The following is a 24385-nucleotide window of genomic DNA, read 5'->3' as shown; positions in this document are numbered from 1 at the left end:
ATGGAGCTTCCTGGAAATGAGAGTTCTCATAGGAAAAGAATGAAAAGAAGTTCTTTTCTATTTAAAACCTCTGGGGAAGAGGAGGGGCTTAAGGCCCTGATTTGGTTCTTATAATGTGTTTGTGGGTTTTTTGGGTCTTCGCATGTTGGCTGGCATGACTTCTCACCCCTCAGATCTGTCTCTCTAATGATTTCACTTTTAATGGGCCTTGCATCTGAAACATGTGGATTGAGCTTTTTAGGGTAAAATGCTTACTGAGAAGATACAGAAGGGAGAAATAGCTAGTTCAGATATTGTCTCGCTTCTCTTTCAAACCATCTCTCCCACTTCAATGAAATGTAGTTAAAGGACTTCTCTCAGGGGAGACTCTTAGTTGTATTTGAAATAGAATTTATTTTAGCTTTGTCCTGTAGATAGAAGCAGAAAACGCACCCTCCTGTTGTCCCAGCTGTCAGACAAGGGCCAGCTTAAAAGGCAGGCAGCAGCAGGTTGGGCTGGGACCCACTGAATGGTCATCTCTGCCCGGGTCCCTGGTTGGGGTAGAACCACCGTATTGTCTGATTAGATAAAGGACCCCAAGCAGGCATTTGCCAGCCACTTAATGAGTCTGTGCCAGACGGGGGGCCACTTTCCCCCAAGTGCCTGGAGGCTTGGGCGCTGCACAGCATGACCCCAGTCCTTTTCTGGATGGTAATGTTCAGTCAGCTCGGCTGCTTCTGTGACAGGCAGGCTCAACTGGGCCTTCCAGTGGAGGTCTCTTCAGTGCCACTCAGCCACCTTCACTCAGCTGTGCTCTGAGCTGCTCCCTGGCAGTGTGGGTTTTTTTCCTCCACCAAGAAGTTTTAAATTCTCACTTGGCAGAGGACAGCAGGAGGGATTAAGTTGGTTCAGCAGTTAGCAGAGTCTGGCTCCCATGAATATTTGTGGAATGGATGGACAGATCGTTGGTAGGTTGGTTTTGTCCATCTTGAATAGTTGAGAAAAGGAACTCTTATCCTCTTCAGAATTTGGACTCCTAATGTGATGCTAACACTGGGTCTGTGGGAATATTTTATCAGCTAGAGTGGGGGAAGGCACAGGCTCTGGGGTCGGAAGACTGGAGCTCAAATCCCTGCTTTGTACTTAGCAGTGGTCCGTGAGCAAGTTCCCCAAAGCTTTCTGAGCTTTGACTGCTTCTGCAAAATGGGAGCGGATTGGATTCCTCTTGCAGCCTTAAAAAAAGCTGCTGCAAACTCAAGAGTATTAATTTATTATTTCGGTTTGGTGAGTTGGCACTGGCAAGGCTTCATAAGGTCAAAACCGAAGTGTTGACTGGCTGGCTTCTTTAGGGTATTGGCGGACTTGAGTTTCATCCAGTAGGACTGAGGTCCTGTTTCCTTGCTGCCTGTTGGCTGCAGGTTGTTCTTAGTGTCTAGAAGTTGCCTGCCATTTCTTGGCTTTTGGCCCACTTCTGCATCCTCTTCTGTTCCTGGGTCTCTCAGAAATTTCTCTGCCTTTTAGGGCTCAAGAGATTAGACTGGGCCCACCCAGATAATCCAGAATTCTCCAAGGTCCACAACTTTAATTACATCTGCAAAGTCCCTTCACCCCAGCACCCAGCATAGTGCTTGACTAACCAGGGGTTGGGATCCTGGGAGACAGTGCTACAGATGTGCCTACCATGTGCCTAAGCTGGCTAGAAATGTGCTTCCCACAAAGATTTGCCATGTAGATTAAATAAGATGAGCTGTGAGCTCAGAATACCTGGGCCACTTTAAAGGCCTCTTTCTCATTAGCTGCCAGGGAGGAAAGCAGATGCTTTGCTGGACTCACTGATGTTCTTGCATTGTGAGCCATGGGCATCTAGCAAGGGCCCAGGTCGTTAGCTCTCTGGGGTCCCCATGGACTTGTGACAGAACCTGGCTCCCTGGTTCACTTGGCCTTCCCGCATGCCTCTGTTTATCTTTCGGAACTTGTATCCTTTCTCCTAGGCCTGGTATTTAATATTCAGGTTTGGTCTACCTAGACCTTGTGGTTAGACATTCCTTGTTTTAGGTACCTCTAATCAGAGGTGAGACTTGGTATTAAGTTCTTATGAAACCTGGGCCTGGCCCCCAAGCACTGGGGAGTGTTGTCTATGGGGAGCTGTCATTTGGTCTTTATTCCTGCCCTTTGGTTGCTGGACTAACTTTGGGTGGCTTGAGGACATACCAGAAAGACATTTTCTTGTAGCCTTTCAGTTTTCATCTGTACTTGCAAGAAGCCCTGTCACTTTGTTCCTTTACCTTGCCATGTGTGGAATCTCATGTAAGTATCACTTCTTCCATTTCAGTAATACTCATGTGGGAGGCACAGAACGAAGTTTTTTTTTTGTTTTTTGTTTTTTTTTAAGATTTTATTTATTTATTCATGAGAGACAGAGAGAGGCAGAGACACAGGCAGAGGGAGAAGCAGGCTCCATGCGGGGAGCCCAACGTGGGACTCGATCCCAGGTCCCCAGGATCACGCCCTGGGCCGAAGGCAGGCACTAAACCGCTGAGCCACCTGGGCTGCCCAGAAAGAAGGATTTTATATGCCTCATCTCATTCAGTCCTCACCCTATGAGGGCATTTCCTTACTCTCCTATAGCTGAAGGCGGGACTTGGGAGGTTAAGCAGCTTACCCTCCAGAAGGTCCCTGGTAGAGCCAGCATCAACACTGGGCACAGCCCCACATGAGCCCCACTGCCAGATAGTAATCTCTCTCTTCTTTTTCAGGCTCTCAAGCGCCAGAGCTCACTGGGCCTTTCCTTCTTTAATAGCATCTTGGCCCACGGGGACCTGCGCAACAACAGACTCAACCAGCTCTCTGTCAACCTGTGGCACCTGGCACAGAGGCATGGCTGTGCAGATACCAGGACCATGGTGAGGCATGGGGGTCCTGGTGAGCCACATAAACCCAGTGGCCAGAGTACAACTGGCCTGAACAAATCCAGTCTCTTCCTCTTCTTTTTCTTCTGAATAAGATACATATATAAAAGTATCAGTGATTCCTGATCACACCAAAATCTGAGTTTATAAGCAAATTGTAATCTAAGAAGTTTTACTTAAAGACTTAGTTGGTTTTTTCCTCCTCCTTTCTCCATAAAAAGACTTCAGCTGTAAGAAAGCATAAGCTCACAATATGCTTGATTGGTTGGTACCTTGGTGAACCAGAAAGGATTCTGATAGTTCTTTTTCCTCCTAGGTGAAAACTCTGGAATACATCAAGAGGCGAAGCAAACAACCAGATATGGGTCATCTGACTGAGCTGGCCCTCAGGCTTCCTCTGCAAACAAGGACATGATTGGTGCTTTGAAGCCAAGTCCAGAAAGACCTGCCTTGCTTTTTTTGTTTTATTTTTACATACACAAGTTGGTTTAAGCTTTGGCCTCTACCCAAATTTTTGCGACAGTGGAGGAGGAATTGTCAGAGCGTTAAAATCCAATCTTGTTCCTAAGAGTAGCAGTGTCTGTGCACAAGTGGCCTTCAGACTGGCCTTTATTGAGAAACAAAAATCCAAGTAACATCTGTCACATGTGTGTGCTTTTTATTTTTTTAATTAGGAAAAGAACCTTGAAAAGGTGTTTACTTTTAAAGAGCCACTGTTCCCTAATTTGAGGGCCTCAAGTCTGGAATGTTGCCTGAACCACCACAGATTTATAAAAAGTAGATGGTTCAATTAACTTTTCTATCAAAAGCAGCTCTTGACAGGACTTAGAATATACTGGTATATACCTAGCTCTCACCAACACAGAAGATGTGGGTGCCATGGCTCAGGCACACTTGGGCACCGCAGGACCACACAGCAGAAGGTGCACAGCTACTATACCGTGTTATGCACAAGCACCATGAGCAGGTGACCCCAGGGCACCCACAGGAACTCCTGGGAAGATGGCAGAGTAAGAAGGCCCTGAATTAACCTCCTCCCACGGACACACCAGTGATGCAACTACACAACATGCAACTCACTGAGAAAATGACCCAAAGACTTAGCAGAACAGCTCTTACACAACTAGACACAAAAAGCTGCAGTGAGAAGGGCAGGAGGGGCAGAGTGTGGTCAAGCCTGTCCCTGGGTGGGGTATGCACCAAGAAGATGAGTGCCCATACTGTCTAGTTGTGGAAATCTGTGGGGCTTACCTCTGGGAGAGCCAGAAGGCTATAGAAAACTGAGGCTTTACTCTTCATCACTCTGAGATCCAGCACCGAGGCAGCAGTTTGAAAAGAGCCTGGGTTATGTATACATGAAAGATATTTACTAATTTTCGGGCATGTGCTAGGGGCAACAATGTGTAGAAATTTTCTCTGGGAAGGAAAGAGTTCACAGGTCCAACTTTCCTGCCCTCTTTTAGCCTACCTGGTCCAACACTGGCGGGTACCAGTTCTGGCACTTTCTATCTACCCTGCTAGCACCATTGGCACTGCCCAGGCATTTCCCTTAGGACCCACCTTCCCAAAAGGCACAACTCCTGCCCACCAGTGCTCATAGCAGCTGTGGCCAAGCCTCACTGTCAGTCTTGCCAGGGGCTAACCCCACCCATCAGTGCCCAAACAAGCCACACAGGGGACATGTCTGGAGCACCTGCTTCTGGTGGCTAGGGCAGACTGTAGTACTGACCCCACAGGATGCCTTCCACATTAGGCCACTACCTTCAAGACTAGATGTAGCTGATCTAATACATATAAACATGGAGTATGTTCCAACCAACCAAAACAAAACCTCAAAAAAGAACCAGAGATAAACAATCTATCTGATAAGAGTTCAAAGTAACCACCTATCATAAAGATGCTAGGTGGACTTGAATTCAGTAAGGACTTTAACAAAGAGCTAGAAAATATAAAAAAGGACCAATGAGAGCTGAATACAATAAATGAAAAAATCACCTTCTAGTGAACCAACATCAAATCAGAGGGTGCAGAAAAATGAATCAGCAATCTGGAACACAGGGTATTAGAAATCAAGGTAAACAGCAAAAAAATTAAAAATAATAGAAACTTCTGGGACATCATCAAGCATATTAACATTTGTACTACAAGCATCCCAGAAAAGAGAGAAAAAGAGGCAGAAAATTACTTGAATAACAGATCACTATAACCTAGAGAAGGAAATACCTAGCACCAGGAAGCACAGAGAGCCTCAAACAAAATGAATCCAAAGAGGTCCACAGCAAGACGATACATTTGGCTCTGGAACAACACAGATCCACTTACATGTGGTGTTTTTTCTATACAGTACAGAACTATATTTTCTCTAGCTTTATTGTGAGAATACAGTATGTGATACATATAACAAAATATGTGAAAAAAAAAAAAACAAAAAAAAACAAAATATGTGTCAATCAGCTATTGAAGGCTTCTGGTCACCAGTAAGCTATTAGTAGTTAAATTTGGGGGGAGTCAGAAGTTATATGTGGATTTCTAACTGCACAGGGGGATTAGTGCCCCTAACCCCTGCACTGTTTAGGGGTCAACTGTAGTTACAATGTCAACAATTAATGAAACTTTAAAGGCAGGAGAAAAGCAATAATATACAAAGGAAACTCCCACAAGGCTATCAACTGATTTTTCAGCAAAAACTATGCAGGCCAGAAAGGAATGGTCTGATCTATTCAAAGTGCTGAAAAGAAAAAACCTACAGCCAAGAATACCTGCCAAGATTATCATTCAGAATTGCAGGAGAAATAGTTTCCCAAACAAAAAAGTTCATCACCGCTAAACCATCCTTACAGGAAATGTTAAAGGGACTTTAAGTGTAAAAGGACATAACTAGATGAAAATGATGAAAGAAAAAATTTCATTGGTAAGAATAAACATACAGTAAAGGTAGATCAATCATTTATAATAGTATGAAGGTTAAAAGACAAAAGTAGTATCATCAATTATATCTACAATAATAAGAGATACACAAAATAAAAAGATGTAAAGTATGACACCAAATACATAAAATGTGGAAGGGGAGAGCAGTAAAAATGTAATGTGTTTAGAATATGTTCAAACTTAAGTGACCATTAAAATAAATGCTATATACATTGTTATATATGAATCTCGCAAAAACCTAATAGACACAAAAAATATGAAAGAATCCAAGCCTGAAAGTCATCAAACAAGAGAGAATAGAAAAGAATAAAGACAACTAGAAAACAATTAAAATGGAAATACAGTTGACCCTTGAACAGCATAGATTTGAACTCCACATGGATTATTTTCAAGAAGTACAATACTGTAAATGTTTTCTATTCCGTATGATTTTTAAAAAATATTTATTTATTCATGAGAGACAGAGAGAGAGGCAGAGACACAGGCAGAGGGAAAAGCAAGCTCCGTGCAGGGAGCCCGATTTGGGACTAGATCCTGGGACTCCAGGATCATGACCTGAGCCAAAGGCAGATGTTCAACTACTGAGCCATGCGGTTCCCTATTCCTTATGATTTTACTATTTTTAACTTACTTTAATACAGTATGTAATACATCTATTCTACAAAATATGTGTTAATCAACTGTTTATGTTACCGAGCAAGGCTTCTGGTCAACAGTAAGCTATTAATACTTAAGTTTTGGGGGACTCAAAAGTTCTATGTGGGTTTTCAACTGCATGGAGGTCAGTCAGTATCCCTAACCACCACCTTGTTCATGGGCAAATGTATTTACTTCTCAATAATTACTTTAAATGTACTAAATGCTCCAATCAAAAGAGAGTAACTGAAAGAATGATTAAAAAAAAAAAAAAGGCCCATCCATATGATGCCTGTAAGAGACACTTCAGGCCACAAGAACAAGCAATCAAAATTAAAAATCAGAAAAACCACAAACACATTGATGCTTAACAATACGGTACTAAACGAATAGATCAGTGAAGAAACCAAAAAGGATAAAAACATACCTTGTGACAAATAACAGGAACACAACATTCCAAAATCTTTGGGACACAGAAAAAGCAGTTCTAAGATGGAAATTTATGGTGATACAGACCTACCTTAAGAAACAAGAAAAATCTAACACAATCTAGCCTTAGAACTAAAGGAACTAGAAAAAGAACAAACAAGCCCAAAGTTAATGAAACTTTAAAGGCAGGAGAAAACCGCTGTCATGTCAGAAGGAATGAAATAATGAAGATTAGAGTGGAAGTAAATGAAATAGAGACCCAAACCAAACCAACAACCCAATAACAAAAGACCAACGAATTCTTGAAAAGATAAAATTGATAAACCTTTAAACCACACTCAAGAGAAAGAGTCCTCAGATATACAAAATCAGACATGGAAGAGAAGTTACAATTGACACTACAGAAATATGAATTGTAAGAGACTACAAAAAATTACATGCCAACAAACTGGACAACCTAGAAGAAATGGACAAATTACTAGGAATGTACAATCTCCAAAACTGAATCAGGAATAGGAAATCTGGACAGAATTGTTACTAGTAATGACAGTGAATGAGTAATCAAAACACTCCCAACAAACAAAATCTAGGACCTGATAGCTTCACAGGTGAAGCCAAACATTTAAAGAGTTAATACCTATCCTCCTCAATTACTGCAAAAAATTGAAGGGGAATGAATGCTTCCAAATTTTCTATGAGGCCAGCGTTACTCTGATACCAAAACCAGACAAAGATACTACAGGGAAAAAAAAGCTAATTATAGGCCAATAACATCCCTGATGAACACCAATGCAAAACTCAACAAAATATTAGCAAGCCAAATTCAACAAAACATTGAAAGGATTACTCACCAAGATCAAATGGATTTATTCCAGGGATGCAAAGATAGTTCAGTATCTGCAAATCAATCAATGTGACACACTACATTAACAAAATGAAGAATTAAAAATGATGATCATCTCATTAGACGCAGAAAATTTGACAAATTTCAACACCTATTCATGATTATAACTGAACACGGTATAGAAAGAACATACTTCATCATTATAAAAGCCCAAGCCCCTAACATACCCCATCATGAAAAGCTGAGGGTTTTTCCTCTAAGATCAGGTACAGAATAAAGATGTCTGCTCTCCCCAGGTTTATTCAACACAGTACAGAGGTCTGAGCCATAACAATCATGTAAGGAAAACAAAAGGCATCCAGATTGGTAAAGAGGTAGTAAAACTGTCACTATTTGCAGGTGACACAATTTGTGCAGGTCTGCTATGGGAGGGGATCTGCAGCCTCAATGGGAGTTTTAGGTGGGCTGCAGGTCCCTTCCCAGAGCAGACCTACACAAACCCTGTTACACGGAAAACCCTAGAGACCAAAAACCAAAACCAAAAAAAACCCCCAACACCACTATAATAATAAATGAACTCAGTAAAAGTTGCAAGATACAGAATTAATAAACAGAAACTGTTTCATTTCCATACACTAATAATGAACTAGCAGGAGGAGAAATTTTTTAAATCCCTGTTTATAACTTCATTAAAAAGAATAACACAGGACAGAGAAGACTCTCCACAGCTAAATGTAGAAGAGGCCACACTGAAGTGGGTAGGAAGGGGGAGACCCGGATGGGAGCTAAACTGACTGTCCAGGGAAGGGAGGGGTGCCACAGACAGGGGAAAGGAGGAGGTCCTCACCCCGAGCATGGGGAGCCCAGACAGGAAAGATAAATCAACTTTTCATTTAGCTTTGAAAAGCAGGGAGCATCATAACTCCACTAGTCCTTAAATCAGTGCAGCCTGATGCTTGGGACTTTAAAAATAGGAGGGCTCAGCTCTGGGAGGACAATAGGAAATGGACTCTATCCTTAAGTAGACCATACAAGAAACAGCCCCATGGAGATAAAACAGAAGTAGCAGTTTGAGAAACACCTGGGATATACAATAGGGAGGAGATTGGTTTACTAATACAGCAGCATGTGCTGGAGGGGCAGGGATCCTTGGGAGACTTCTCCAAGAACAAGGGAGCTGGTGAATGCCATCCCCTCCCCCCTGCCAGAGCCAAACATACACAGACACCTGTAGGAACCAGCAGAGCACACCATTTTCCAGGTAGCTTGATGACATTGTGCACCCAGCCCCACACTTCTGTGGATCTACCCACTCCAACCTGGCAGCCTTGGCAGGACTTTTAGGTAGCTACAGATCTCTTCCACAGCAGACCTGCACAAACCCTGCTACAACCATGTGCTCCGGCATTCTATGGACCTGCTTCTTCCAATGCACCATTGGCCAGAGCCCATCCAAAGCAGTGTCACAAGCCTGGTAATGTGCAAGTGGCCCCAACAGGTGCCAGCACCACTCCAAAGTGACTCCTGCCCCAGGGGAGGGGAAGATAACCCCACACACTAGTCTGTGATCTCAGCAATGGGCTGGGAGCAGACATCTGGTCTGACTGCAGGCCCTATCCACCAACAAATCTTCTCAGGGGTCAATGCAAGGAAAAGTGCCTGTAGTTGAGTGCTACTGCATCTCTGACAAATCCTTGGTCTGGCTCACCTCAAGCCAGAGGTGGCCCAAGACTTGCCCACTAACACAGAGATCAAACCCCGCCCACAACAGACAACCACTGCTGACAACTGAAGGCAAAAGCAGCTCAGCCACGGTTAACAGGGCTCTCACAACACACATAGTAGAAACCCCAGAAGCACCAGATTCTGGTAAATGGGACATTGCAGGACACTACAGGACCGCTTCTTCATAAGGCCACTACTTTCAAGAGCAGAAGAGGTAGCTGACTTTCCTAACACATAGAAAGAGACACATAGACAAAATGAGGTGATAAAGGTATATGTCACAAATGAAAGAACAAGACAAAATCATAGCAAGAGAGCTAAACATAATGGAGATAAGTAATATATATGCCTGATTAATAATTTAAGTAATAGTTATAAAGATACTCTACTGGACTAAAGAGTGGAGGACCTCAGGAAGACCCTTAAAGAGAGAGAAAACATAAAAAGAACTAATCAGAGATAAAGAACTCAATAAATAAAATGCATAATACACTAGATGGAATAAATATAGGAAGTAGAACAGATCAATGACTTGGAGGACAGAATAATAGAAAGCAATCAAACAGAACAAGAAAAAAAATGAAAAATGAAAATATACTTAGGGAATTCAGCAACACTATCAGCCTAACAATATTTGCATTACAGGAATCCCAGAAGAAGAAATACAAAGGGGGGCAGAAAGTTTATTTTAGGAAATAGCTGAAAAGTTCCCCAAATCTGGGGATGGAAACGAATCCAGATCCAGGAGGCACAGAGAGCCCCTAACAAAATCAACCCAAGGAAGTCCACACCAAGACACATGGTAATTAAAATGGCAAAGAGTAGTAATAAAGAGAACTTTAAAAGCCACAAGGGAAAACAGTTACATATAAGGGAAACCCTGTAAGGCAATTATATGATTTTCAACAGAAATGTTTACAGGCCAGAGAGGAGTGGCATGATATATTCAAAGTGCTGAAAAGATGAAACCTGCAGCCGAGGATACGCTTTACAGCAAGGTTATGGTTCAGAATAAGAGGGTTTCCCAGACAAAAGTTAAAGGAATTCATGACCACTACACTAGCTATATAAAAAATGTCAAAGGGGACTCTCTGAATGGAAAGGAGGGACAATAAATAGGAGTAAGAAAAGCAGGAAGCACAAAAGTAGTAAAATTAAGTATCTATGAAAATCAGTCAAGAGATTCACAAAATAAAAGCATATAAAGTATGACACTATAAACTTTAAATGTGTATGGGGGAGTAAATAATGGATTCAAACTTAAGGGACCATCAACTTAATGTAGACTGATGTAATGTATACATGTTATATACAAACCTAATGGTAACCACAAATCAAAAATCAATACTAGATATGCAAAAAAATAAAGGAATCCAAGTATATCACTAAAAGCCAGCAAACAGTGAGAAAAGAGAGAAGGAACAGAAAAGAACTTCATAAAACAAGCAAAATGGCAATAAATACATATCTTTCGTGAATTGCTTAAAATGCAAGCAGCCCAAGGGTCTATTGATAGATGAATGGATAAAGAAGATGTGACACACACTCAAATATGACTCATCCATAAAAAGGAAGAAAATCTTGCCATATGCAACATGGATGGATCTGGAGTATAACACTAAGTGCAGTCAGTCCAAGAAAAGATAAATACTGTATGATTTCATTCAGATGTGCAATTTAAGAAACAAAACAAATGAACAAAGAAAAAAAGAGACAAAAAAACTAGACTCTTAACCATGGAGAAGCGATGGTTCCCAGAGGGGAGGTAGATGGGGCGATGTGTGAAAATTGGTGAAGGGGATTAAGAGTACACTTATTATGAGGAGCACTCAGGAATGTATAAGAATTGTTGATTCACTGTATCATACACCTGAACTAATATAACACTGTATGTTAATTACACTGGAATGCATACATATCTAAGATTAAATTTAACCAAGGAGGTGAAAGAACTACACTGAAAATTATAAGATACTGATGAAAGAAACTGAAGATCACATAAATAAATGGAAAGATATACTATGCTTGTGGATTGGAAGAATTTTGTTAAAATAGCCACACTACCCAAAGCAATCTACAGGTTCAGTGCAATCCCTATCAAAATACCAACAGCATTTTCCACAGAACTAGAACAAATAATCCTATAATTTGTGTGGAATCACAAAAGACCCTGAATAGCCAAAGCAATCTTGGGAGAGAAAAACAAAGCTGGAGGTAGCACAATCCCAGATTTCAAACTACACTACAAAACAGTAATAATCAAAGGATAACGGTACTGGAACAAAAACAGACACAGATCAATAGAGAACAGAGAGCCCAGAAATAAACTCACACTTATATGGTCAATTAATCTATGACAAAGGATCCAACAATGGTGGGGAAGAGTCTCCTCAATAAATGGTGTTGGGCAGATGCCTGGGTGGCTCAGCGGTTGAGTGTCTGCCTTAGGCTTAGAGTGTGATCCGAAGGTCAGGGCTCAAGTCCTGCATTGGGCTCCTTGCATGGAGCCTGCTTCTCCCTCTATGTCTCTGCCTCTCTCTCTCTCTGTGTCTCATGAATAAATAAATAAAATCTTTAAAAAATAAATGGTGTTGGGAGAATCGGACAGATACAGCAAAAGAATGAAACTGTACCACTTTCTTACACCACATACAAAAATATAGTCAAAATGGATTTAAGACTTATATAAGAGATGAAACCATAAAACTCCTGAAGGAAAACCTAAGTAGTAAACTCCTAGACAATGGTCTTAGCAGTATTTTTCTGGATCTGTCTCTTCAGGCAAGGACAGCATAAACAAAAATAACTGAGATTTCATCAAATTAAAGAACTTTTGCACAGCAAAGGAAATTATCAACAAAATGAAAAGGCAATCTACCGAATGGGAGCAGATATGTGTAAATATTTGATAAGGACTTAATATCCAAAACATATTAAAAAAAACACCTCATAAACTAAACACCAAAGCCCCTCAAATAATTCAATTAAAAATGGGCAGAGAACCTAGACATTTTTCCAAAGAAGACATACAGATGGCCAACAGACACATGAAAAGATGCTCAACATTACTTGTCACCAGAGAAATGCAAATGAAAATCACAATGAGACATCACCTCATACTTGTTAGACTGACTATAAAAAAAAAAAAAAGAAAAAAAAAAAGACAAGAAATAAGTGTTGGCAAGGATGTGGAGAAAAGGGAACCCCCATGTGCTTTTGGTGGGAATGTAAATTGGTACAGCCATGGAAAATAGTATAGAGGTTGCTCAAAAAATTAGATACCATACGATCCACTTCTGGGTGTTTACCAAAAAGAAAACAAAAATGCTGATTCAAAGAGATAATATGCATCTTTATGTTTATCCCAGCATTATTTACAATAAGAGCCAAGATACGGATACATTCTACATGTCCACTGATAATTTGGTGTGTACTCATGTATGTACACACACACACACGAGTATTACTCAGCCATCAACAACATGGATACACATATGGGTATTATGGTAAGTGAAATAAGTCAGGGAAAGACAAATACCATATAATTTCACTTACATGTGAAATAAAAAAAATAAATAAATGAGCAAACAAAAAACAGAAAGACTCATAAATACAGAGAAAATACTGGTGGTTGCCAGAGGAGAGGGGAATGGGAGGAAGAAGGAAATAGGCAAAGGGGATTAAGAGGTACAAACTTCCAATTAAAAATAAATCCAGGGATATATGTAAAGCATAGGGAATATAGTCAATAATACTGTAACAACTTTGTACAGTGACAGAGGGTAATTATATTTTTTGTGGTGAATATTTTTTAAAGCATTATAAATGTCAAATGACTATGTTACACATGAAACTAATATACTGTATGTCAATCAACTATACTTCAATTAAAAGTAAATTTAAAAAAACACAATGGTGGATTAGAGAAAGTGAGGTCAAATCTGCAATTCCCTCTGTGGCTTCCATGGAAAGTATACTATAAATGAATAAACCTCCCAAAGGAACATTTATGTTCATGACTGTTCATTTAATTACTTCTGACTCTTTTCATCCATAAAAGAACTTGTCTAAACATATTGCCCTGTTTGCTTTGCAGCCATAATTCTAAACTGCATGTGATTATACTTTTTTACCACCAGATTTTTGGAATCTGGAATCTGATTCTTGTATTACTGCTAATGAGCTTCCACTGACATTTTATTCTGAATCAGTAAAAGCATTAATATTGATTGGTGGTGATTCACAGCCTAGAAGTCTGTGCTCAGGAAAATGCATCCATTTGTTCCACTTGTGGATTGGATTACAGTGCTCCAAACTTCAGTACTTTTAGAAGGTACACACTGGACATAAATTACATTTCATTTTTATGCTGTGAAATGTAGGACGACCGTTCGCAGCTAATCTCAGTAAAAGTGGCTAAAATAATTTTTAAAAATAAATTTACATTAAACTCATATTTTTACTGAACAGTTTAGGACCAAAGAATATGCTATGGATTTTCTGATCAACTTAATTGTGAATTTTTCCCCACCCCCCACCAACCCCCGGCCCCTAGCCTGAGAAAAGATCCTACATTAAAGAATAGTGGATACTGAAGAGTACCCCTTTTGTTCCCCTTTACTGAACAAAACATACAGAAATTCAGAAAACATGGTGGTACTGCTCAAATATTACCAAGTGACCTTTATTTCACAAAATTATCTCCATTAAAATTATTTCATATACCACTGTTATTATAAGATACTATTTAAATGAAACACAATTGGCAAATTCACAAATCATCCGCTTTAAGTCCTTTCTCCTACTCTGAGGCTGCCCACATTAGACAGAGTTCATTCCCAAGCCTGAGTAACCTAATGTTTTTAGATTGACATGAGTTAGGACTTCCGTATTGGGTTGAGTGTGCATTACACCAAAGGAGCTTTGGAACCATCTGTCACCTAGTCCAGGGCAAAGGCTTAGATTTTCTTTTTCTTTTTTAAGGCTTAGATTTTCTATGATCTTTTGTGGTTTTACCTCAGCCCATTACTGAATCAATTAGCCAGCTTCTGGAAACCACAGCCTACGGGGGATAAAGTCTACTGTCATTACAAAGGACAATGGAACAATAAAAATTCTAAGAGTTTTAGGAAATAAGAAAAACAAGGAAAAGTTCTGCATGAGACCTACATTACTTTTCTATTGCTGCTTTAACAGATTACCACAAGCTTAGAGACTTCCATCAACACAATTTTATCACCCAGTGGATCTATTTGTCCTAAGTCCAAAGGTCTCAGGGGGCTTTACCCTCAAAATGAAGGTGTGCAGGGCTTTATTCCTTCTGGAGGACGGAGGCTCTGGGGGAGAATCTATTTTCTGGCCTTCTCTAGCTCTAGAGGCTACCTGCATTCCTGGGCTTGTGGTCCATTCCTTTATCTTAAAACCAGCAACAGCTTGTCAAGTTTTTCTTACAAGCCTCTTCTACATTTCTGCCTCCCTCTTCTTCTACAGTTAAGGACCTGGCATCGGGCCCTCAGACAATCCAGGATAATCTTATTTTAAGGTCAGCTGATTAGCAACTATAATTCCATCTGCTACCCCAAACTCACTTTTGTTTTTTGCCCTAACATATCCATAGGTTCCAGTGACTAGGACATGGACATCTTGGGCCAGGGGTCATTAATCTGCCAATCACAAACCTGAATAATTCTAAGTTTGTAGAGCTGAATACACAATTTCTTTTAGATGAGAACTTTGTCTATCTAGCAAATACTTTTGATGGGTCAGTCTAGTCATGGAAAGGAAGTCTTTAGCCAGGGCCAATGGGCTAAGGCAGAAACAGCAGGAATCAGCCCAGAGAATAAAGTGATTAAGAATCATGGGGTTTCAGAGACACGTAGATAAGGGCACTCTAAGGAGGGAAGGACCCTGCCTCAGAAGTACGCTCAGTTGAGTGAGAAATCCCCAAGGAGAAAGAGCCAACACGTGTGAGAACAGGGCTGTTAAATATTCAACTAGGACCTTGGCTGTGCTATACACCAGACCTCTCCTGCCCCGAATCTGAGTAAAACTCCCCAAACCACCTGCTGCAGTGGAGACATGCTGTGTTTTACACAGAATCAAGACATCAAGAACCTAGGAAATCGTTCCCAAAAAACCCTTGCAGACTGATGGCACTGGACATGGGGGAAAGGGGCAGAGGTGGCACAAGCCATTGCTGTTTCCTTTACAGAGGAGAGGAGCCCAGCTCCCACAGGAAGCTCAGAGTGTAAATGCTTCCGGGACTGCAGCCTGCTGCAGGGCAGAGACGGGCTCACCTGAGAAATGGCGTCTCTGTTGCTCCTGTCGGTGCAGACCAAGATTAAGCCCACTGAGCCCACTGGCCATCTTGCTGTCTTGGCTGTTCAACCTGCTCTGGCTAGACCCTGCTTCAGAAACAAACCACAGTAAACCTTCCCCGAGCCAGTGTAGACCTCCTCAGCCAACGGTGATACGTTAAGTTTGAAAGTCAAATCCTATTACACAGGCTATTTATACGAAATGACAGGGAGAGGCCTGACCATCACATGCTAATGAGAACTATCACTATGGGGACAAGAGAGTGGGCAACTGATTAGGTTCTCTCCTGAATCACCCAAGAGATGGCTGAGCACAATCCTTCCTGACAAGCCAAGTCAGGCCCAAACTGTAGTGTGATCTCTTGGCAAGTTGAAAACAATTAGAGAAGCAGTCAGTACAGCGAGTGAATTCCTGTAGTGTTGATCAAGGCCTGGAGAGATTTAGCCCCCTGTGAAAGGACAAGGTGCTCTGAAGGAGCTAACTCAACTACAGAACCTTACCTTCCGGGCATTTAGAAGGCCTCTTCCACTATGTACCTCAAGGCTGAATCCATCAAAGGCCCAATTCACATTGTGAGTGAAGTGGCCCACCTGAAACATCGCTAGCATAGATTTGTATGACTCTTGACTTGGCCAATGCTTATTAGTTGGGGCCCAGGCCAGCCTGCCTCACCTCTGCCCAGCGGGATAGTAGTGGACTCCATGTTTGTCTTGTCAACTCCTCACTCTTCCTTTATGACTAGCCTGAGGAGCATCTTCCTTCACATGCCAGGGGATGGGTCAGAAATGGGTATATGACCCACTACTAGGCAAGGAATTATGATAAAAGGTCTTCTGGAACTTTCCTTGGGCCATAAGGTTTTTCTTTTTCCTCTAGAATGTTTTAGTATCTTAAAATCCTCCCTAGGATTGCTACAGCCATTCTTTCAGCAGCCTGATGAAGCCAACAGGATGAAGGGAGCAGAAAGGAAAAGAATGTTTCCTTGTTGAGTTGCTGAATCAACCCCCTACACATCAGGACTTCCTGCTCAGTGAGAGACTGAGTATGCTGGCTATTTAGTTAGGCCTGCCTGAGCTGGAATGTCTATAGGAGGCATTTAGGCCAAGTGATGTGAAAATGTCCCACTCAGAACCTGTATTTTCAAAAGCAAAGTGCTAGGTGAATGGAGAGAGTGGTCATTTGTCACTCAAGTCACTATACCTGGAGCTCTGTGAGGCTGGTTGTAGAGTATAGGCATGTTAACAGTATCATGATGAGACAACTTCCTGTGTCATCCCCACACATGCAGGCCTCCTGGCACTGGACTTCCATCAGAGAAGTCTGCTAGGATTCTCTTTCTTATGGTCACAAAGATTCTAATAAACATATGCCTGGGAATTTGCCATTGGTTCATTAAGACTAACAGTCTCTATAAAATGGCTTGGTTAGAATTCAGTTACAGCATAAAGATTAAATCCAAGCTCAACACTGAGGATGGAAGGCAGGCAGCCAGAAAAGGCAAAATTGGTTTAGAAACACATTTCCCAACAGCAGCAGGTCAGCCACATCTGCTTGGTGGTGACCCTTTTTGTCTGCAGCTACTCCAGGATGGGAAAAGAAAATGAGCTTGCTCTTAACTGTTCACCATCAATTCTACTTCCTATTTGAGATTTAAACATCTAACAAAACTTCTGTCTCTTAATTAAGAGATTTTCATCCCCCATGGGTATTCTTGGTGAAATTCCCTAGAAGGGGACATCTGTAGTAGTGAAAAGTGACACAGGATGTGGGGTACAAAAGTCCAACAATTGGCACTTACTGGTTGAGTGAACCCAGGCAATTTTATTACTTCATCCCTGAACCTCAGTTTCCTCATCAGTAAGATGGGGATAATAGCACCTATTTCATAATTACTAACTACATTAATGCAAGGGAAACACAGTAGTACGTACCTGGCACATACTAAGCACTGAGCAAATTCAGCTATTATTTATATATGCTGATGTCTTCAAATAGGGATGGAATCTTAATACAGAAAACAGGAGGTGTCAGCCACTCATATGTCCTCTTGGCTTCTGAAACATGAGCTCCCTGACCCCAGTTCATCCAAGCACATGGGCATAGTTTTCCTTAATCTCTGCAGAGGTGTGATTTGAGACAGTTGTCAGATGGCTTCCAACTGCATAACTGAATAATAAAAGCAATTTTGGCTGTTTTGAAGGACTAGACAGTAGTAGACTTTAATCTTCAAACTTGATGGACTTGGAAGCATTCCTGTCAATATAAAAGATTTTGTCTGGAGCAGAGGAGAAGCCGAGGCCAGCACCACGCTTGTACTTCCAGCTCATGGCCCGGTCATAGTCCTGCTGCAGGTTCTGCTGCAGGGTGTCGGCTGCCTTCTTGTTGAGAGCCATGTTGGGCCTTCCAATTGTGTTAGAGGGGCGGCTGAATGAAGGGGACATGTTTTTAAAGCCACCCATAAGTTTGAGAAATTTCAATTTCTGTTCCTCGTTTTCAAAACCAGCAGTATCCCACTGGCCAAACTGAGTTCCCTGTGGTAAGAGAAAAAATGTGGTTATTTTCCTGGTTTCCGAAGCCCTGTCCTTTCCCCAACCCCAGCCTCACCAGGGAGGATCCAGCTGATTAAATGCTTGCAGGCACAGTGCTTATAAGCACATCAATGGACTGTCTTCTTAATTCTAACAAGAGCTCTATAAGGAATACTGTTAGCATTCCCATGCTACTGATGAGGAAATGGAAGTCTGCAGCCTAACTGGGAGTACACACTCATTACTGACCCTGCGGGAATTCCATCTCAGGTCTGCCCAACACCAGGGCCCACCCTGGAACTGCCTGCCTGTCTGCTTTACTCCTCCCCTCACTCACAGCAGAGAATGGCACACCTCACCTCACCTCCCAGCACAGCTCACCTCACCAGCTAGCCATTCTTCCCTCAGCCTAAGGTTTCTGAAAGTTGGAAGGAGGAGGAGGGAAAGTGGGATCTGAAATGCACATCTCTTTGCACAAGCACTGCATTTTACAGCAGGGAGTGGAGACCTGGAGAGGTCAAGGATCACACAGCTGAGTCCGTGGGTGAGCCAGTCCAGGAACTTGGGGTCCCACTTCCTGTCTAGAGTACTCTACTACCTATACACAAATCACCCATGTTCCAGAAAATCCAAGACAGTCCCTCAGAGGAGCTGCTTAAGAAAAGACCCCTGTCCTTCCCATATCTGTGAGAAACAAGAAACCCAGCTCAAGAAAACTATGACTTTGAAGTCACAGAGACCCAAGGATCAAGCCCACCTGTGTGACCCTAGTCAAATCACCTAACCTCTCTGAGCCTCAATAGCCTCATCTGCAGAATAGGTGTGCAACACCCCTCTCACAGGGCTTTAGCTAAAAATCAAATCTGATTTTACACCAACAACCCAGAGCACAATGTTTGGCACACCTTAAAACCTTGATGATTTGTCATTCTTCCCACCCTACCCTGATTGCTGACCTTTATACTCTCTGGGAACTTTCCACTTGCAAGCCAAATGCCAGCTTAGCACTTATTTCTAGGTCAGTTTTGGGAGAACAGTAAGAACCAGTCATTGCTACACCTGCCCTGAGTGAACTAGTAACAAATTCTCCCAGCTTCATAGTGACCCAGATGTAGGCATAATTACAGCTTCCCAGGCCTACAACTTCTAGAATAAGACACCACCTTTGACAGTCCTGCACTGGTTCTGAGGAGAGTGCTGCCAGAGGCTGCCCAGTCATGGGTGAGCTAGCTCTTCCAAGGGCTGCTGACCCACTCATAGGGGACCTTCCCGCAGGGGCCCACAGCCAGTCTGGAATCCTCACCACTTGCCTCAGCAGACAAGTGGCCTTGGGTCCTGGGAGGCAATGCCTCCTAAAGCGTCCCCAGCAGATGCCACCCCTGTGCCCCAGGATCTCTCCCCCACCAATAAGGTCTTTTAGGCACAGCCTCTGGGGCCACAGGTTCTGAATGATGCTGCCCTGTTTCTTGCTTTCCTCAACTCAATCAGGGTGTTTTATCCGATCCGCTCTGTTCAAGAGGATGCGATGAAAGAGCTACTGAGGGAAGACACATAACAAAGCCCCTCTCCATACCCTACTGGGCCAGAGTAGAAATCACATTTTATAGGTGTGGAAACTGAGGCTCAGAGCAGAGGCTGCTTACCTCAAGTCTCACAACTAGAAAGTGGCAGAGCCAAAACTGAACTCAGGTTTTTTGATCCAAGTCAATTGTTCTTTCCTGTGTTCAACTGTGAAGGCTTAAGATAGTGCAGGAAGGCAAGGCTTCCCTGTCATCTGGATCCTTCTTTCTCTCCCTAGCCCAATCCAATCGATAAACAAGTCTTGATGGATTGTGAAGTTTTTTTTTTCTCTTTCTCTACACTCTCTGCCACATCTCAGTCCTCACGCCTGCAGGCTGAGCCTTCTAACCCACTCCCCACTCTCCCCACATAAATGTCCGCCCCCCCCCCCCCCAGCAGCTCCCACAGCACTAAGAGTCCCATGCATGCTCCCTATGATGACCCCCGAGTCTGGCCTGGTATGGCCCTCCAGTCTGCCCACATCCCCTTTCATCCCTCTTCAGCCTGACTTCATGGTCCTCATGCTGCACTCTCTCCTGTCCCCTCTCTTCAGGCCTGATTTGGAAGTCTCCCATTCCAACTGGACCTTGAAGGCTGTCCTGAGAGGGGCCTGCCACCACAACACTCTTACCTCTGCCTCCTACCCCGGTCACCATCCACTGCTGGAAAGCATTGTCACATGCCCTCAGTGACTAATGCCCACCTCTCCACAGCAGGAGACAAAGGTTCAGGCTTGCTTATCTTGCTTGGCCAGCTATCCAGGAGTGAGGCAAGCATCTTTTTCAGAAAGAAGGAAATTAGCTCAGGACAAGTTCTGCAGTGAAGACAGCCAGCAGGCAGATTGGACCAGCACCTAGGGCCTAAACTAACATGGTCCCCCATCACTCTACTCTGTTCCTCCCGGTGCTAGGTGAGGAAGGAGGAGTTAGGATGCCAGGGTATGCACAGATGAGGGCCCCAGCATCAAACTTACTGTCCACTTCTTTGGTTCAGAAACTTCTGTTTTGCCTGACTCACGATCGATCTCTTCTTGCAAGGCCTTTCGCCTCACCTGAGCAAGAGAGAGGAAAGAAAAGAGGGAAATGGGACACAGCTGTTTTCCTTTGAGCTTAAAACCAAACACTAAGGGCAGGAGGACAGGACGTGACAAGAGGGAGGGCAACTTTCCTCTGCTGCAAACTGGGGCAGGCATTTGTCAGGAGTATCCTCTAAGCATCCCAAGGCTGCATCGCCTTGGCCTAAAATGTGCATCCTCATTAATCTTTGTTTTGCCATTCTTTAAGAATGAACTTTAATACAAACTGAGCCTTATCCATCGTCAGCACTAGAACTTTATTGCCTGTAACAGCCATACTACGTGGAAACTTTCCCAAAGCATGCTGCCTGAAGCCCTGCATGTACAGGGCTTACATGTAACCCTAAACCTGTACAGGAGATACAGTAGTTAACTTTCAGGACAGAACTGTTTTCTAGAAAGAGCACTAGAATCAGGCACAGGCTAGTTTGAATCCTAGCTCTGCCATTAATGTGTATGGCCTGGGGTAAGTACACTTAACCTTTGTGTACTTTGATCTATTTACCTGCAAATAAACAGAAATATCAACTTCCTTGAAGGATAAATGGGAGAAACAGACTGTAATAGAATTCCTAATAAATATATATTCGGTCTTCATCCAGTTTCTGCACAAAGCTCCTAAACACCTTGTGATTTCCTAAGGAGAGCAATCAAGGTGTCTTTTGTTATGTCAATGAAGCAAATGTCAGAAAGCACCTAAGGATGGGGACTGGTTGCCAGATTAACCAACCCTGTGACCATCCCTGTAACCAGAGGGTTGGAATTTTCAGTCCCTCATCCAGCCCCTAAGGAAGGAAGAGGGGCTGAAGGGTGAATCAATCACCAAATGCCAACGATTTAATCAATTGTGCCTATGTAGTGAAGCCTACATAAAACCCCCAAAACGAGGGTGTTCAGAGAGCTGCTGGGTTGGTGAAAACATGGAGATTTGGGGACAGTGGTATCCTTGGAGAGGGCAAGGAAGTTTAGTGCAGTTCCCCATACCTTGCCCTAGGCATCACTACCATCTGGCTGTTCCTTTTATTATAAACCAACAATCTAGTAAGTAAAAGGTTTCTCTGAGTTTTGTGAACTGCTGTAGCAAATTAATAAAACCCAAGGAGGGGGTTATCAGAACCTCCCATCTATCACAGCCTGGTAAGAAGCACACATGACAACCGAGCTTGTAACTGGCATCTGAACTGGGGCATGGGTAGGGAGCAGTCTGGTGGGACTGAGGCCTTAATCTGTGGGATGTGACATGATCTCCAGATATATAGTCCCAGAATTGAGCTGAATTGTAGGACATCCAGCCTGTGTCCAAGAACTGCTGATATGGGAAAAACTTTCACCCCACATTAAAATTTTTGGGTGTAGAACATAAGAACCTAACAGAGTGCCTAGTACACAGAAGGTGCATCTTATACAATGTTGCTAGCATGGCTCAAGGCTATCATCAATGGACTAAATGACCCTGCTGTTTGATATAAAAGCTTCCAGGACCAATATTCCTGGTGAACATAGATGCAAAAGTCCTCATCAGAATGTTAGCAAACTGAATTCAGCAACACATTAAAAGGATCATTCACCACAATCAAGTAGGATTTATTTCAGGGATGCAAGGATGGTTTAGTATCTGTAAATCAATCAACATTAACAAAATGAATAAAAATCATATTCATCTCAATACATGCAGAAAAAGCATCTGACAAAATTCAGCATCATTCACACTAACAACTGTCAACAAAGTGGGTATCAAGGGAACGTACCTCAATGTAATAAAGGCTATATATGAAAAAGCATAGTTAGCATCATACTCAATGGCAAAAGGCTACAAGCTTTTCCTCTAGGATTAGAAACAAAACGAGAATGTCTACTCTCATCACTTTTATTCAACACAGCACTGAAGTCTCTGCCACAACACATAAAAAAAAGAAACAAAAGGGACCCAAGTTGGAAAGTACAACTGTCACTACTTGCAGATAAAGTGATATTCTATATAGAAAACCCTGAAGACTCCACCAAAAAAACGATTACCACTAAAAAATGAATTCAGTATAAGTTGCAGGATATAAAGTAAATATATAGGAATCTGTTGCATTTCTATACACTAATAATGAACTATCAAAAAGAGAAATTAAGAAAACATTCTCAGGGCACTTGCATGGCTCAGCAGATTGGTTAAGTGTCCAACTCTTGACTTCAACTCAGGTCATGATCTCAGGTCGTGAGATCATCTGTTTAAGATTCTTGCTTTCCAAAGGGAGAGATCTGCCCACCCCCACCCCCAACCCCACAAGATCTCTTAAAAAAAGAGAGAGAAAGAGAGAAAAAAAAGAAAGAAAACACTCCCATTTACAGCTGCATCAAAAAGAATAAAATACGCAAGAATGAATTTAACCATGGAAAATTGTAAGACACTGATGAAAGAAACTGAAGATGACATAAATAAATGGAAGGATACACCGTGCTCATAGTCTAGAAGAATTAATATTCCTAAAATGTCCATAGTACTCAAAGTAATCTACAGGTTCAATGCAGTCCCTACCAAAATACCAACAGCATTTTCCACAGAACTGGAAGAAACAATCTTAAAATTTGGAACCACAAATGACCCCAAATAGCCAAAGCAATCTTGGGACACAAAAACAAAGCTGGAAGTAGCACAAACTGTACTACAAAGCAGCAGTAATCAAAATAGAATGGTACTGGCACAAAAGCAGATACATTTAGGCAGATTAATGGAAGAAAACACAGCCCAGAAAAAAACCCACATTTCTATGGTCAATGGATCTATAACAAAGGATCCAAGGATATACAATAGGGGAAAGATAGTCTCTTTAATAGGTATTGGGAAAACTGGACAGCTATACCAAAAGGATGGAATTGGACCACTTGCTTATACCACACAAAAATAAACTCAAAATCGACTCAAGACTTATACGTGAGACCTGAAATCATAAGAGTCCTATAAGAAAACACAGGCAGAGCATCTGGGTGGCTCAGTCACTTAAGCACCTGTCTTCAGCTCAAATCATGATCCTGGGGTCCTGGGCCTGAGCCCCAAGTTGGGCTCCCTGCTCGGTGGAGAACCTGCTTCTCTCTCTCTCTGCCCCTTCCCCTGCTCTCTCTTCTTCTCTCAAATAAATAAATGTTTTTTAAAAAGGAAAAAATATAGGCATACATACTTGGACATCAGTCTTAGCAATATTTTTCTGGATTTGTCTCCTCAGATAAGGGTAACATCAAACTAAAAGGCTTTTGACCAGCAAAGGAAATCATAACAAAATGAAAGGGCCACCTACTGAATGGATGAAGATACAGCTGACCCTTGAACAAGTGGGGGGTTGGAGCACGGATCCCCAGAGTTGAAAATCCACCTATAACTTTTAACTCCCTTAAAATGTAACTATTAGTAGCCTACTGCTGACTGGAAGCCTTACCAATAATATAACAATTGATTAACACAGATTTT

General features: G+C 42.2%; 2 protein-coding genes across 12 annotated transcripts in view; one reads left to right on the top strand and one right to left on the bottom strand.

Moving 5' to 3' along the window:
• The window catches only part of VPS35L (VPS35 endosomal protein sorting factor like), a 115511-nt gene extending 111979 nt beyond the window's left edge, over positions 1 to 3532 (top strand). For all 6 annotated transcript variants that reach the window (XM_025416373.1, XM_049110921.1, XM_035717448.1 and 3 more), the window contains 2 exons: positions 2736 to 2882; positions 3205 to 3532. In XM_025416373.1, coding sequence (XP_025272158.1) covers positions 2736 to 2882; positions 3205 to 3303 — 246 coding nt within the window. In that variant the 3' untranslated portion in view covers positions 3304 to 3532. The remainder of the gene's footprint in view (positions 1 to 2735; positions 2883 to 3204) is intronic.
• The window catches only part of KNOP1 (lysine rich nucleolar protein 1), a 33503-nt gene continuing 9491 nt past the window's right edge, over positions 374 to 24385 (bottom strand). For 4 of the 6 annotated variants that reach the window (XM_049110923.1, XM_025416364.3, XM_025416368.3 and 1 more), the window contains exons 4-5: positions 20830 to 20907; positions 12782 to 18299 (exon numbers count right to left, since the gene is read on the bottom strand). In XM_049110923.1, the coding sequence (XP_048966880.1) occupies positions 17988 to 18299; positions 20830 to 20907 (390 nt within the window). In that variant the 3' untranslated portion in view covers positions 12782 to 17987. Of the gene's footprint in view, positions 7779 to 12781; positions 18300 to 20829; positions 20908 to 24385 lie in introns of those variants that run through there. The other 2 variants (XR_007411022.1, XR_007411021.1) reach the window with 2 other exon arrangements.

Source organism: Canis lupus, chromosome 6 (assembly GCF_003254725.2).
Source record: "Canis lupus dingo isolate Sandy chromosome 6, ASM325472v2, whole genome shotgun sequence".
NCBI classification, from domain to species: domain Eukaryota; kingdom Metazoa; phylum Chordata; class Mammalia; order Carnivora; family Canidae; genus Canis; species Canis lupus.
The sequence above is the reverse complement of the archived record's forward strand: the minus strand, read 5'-3'. Positions and strand labels throughout refer to the sequence as shown.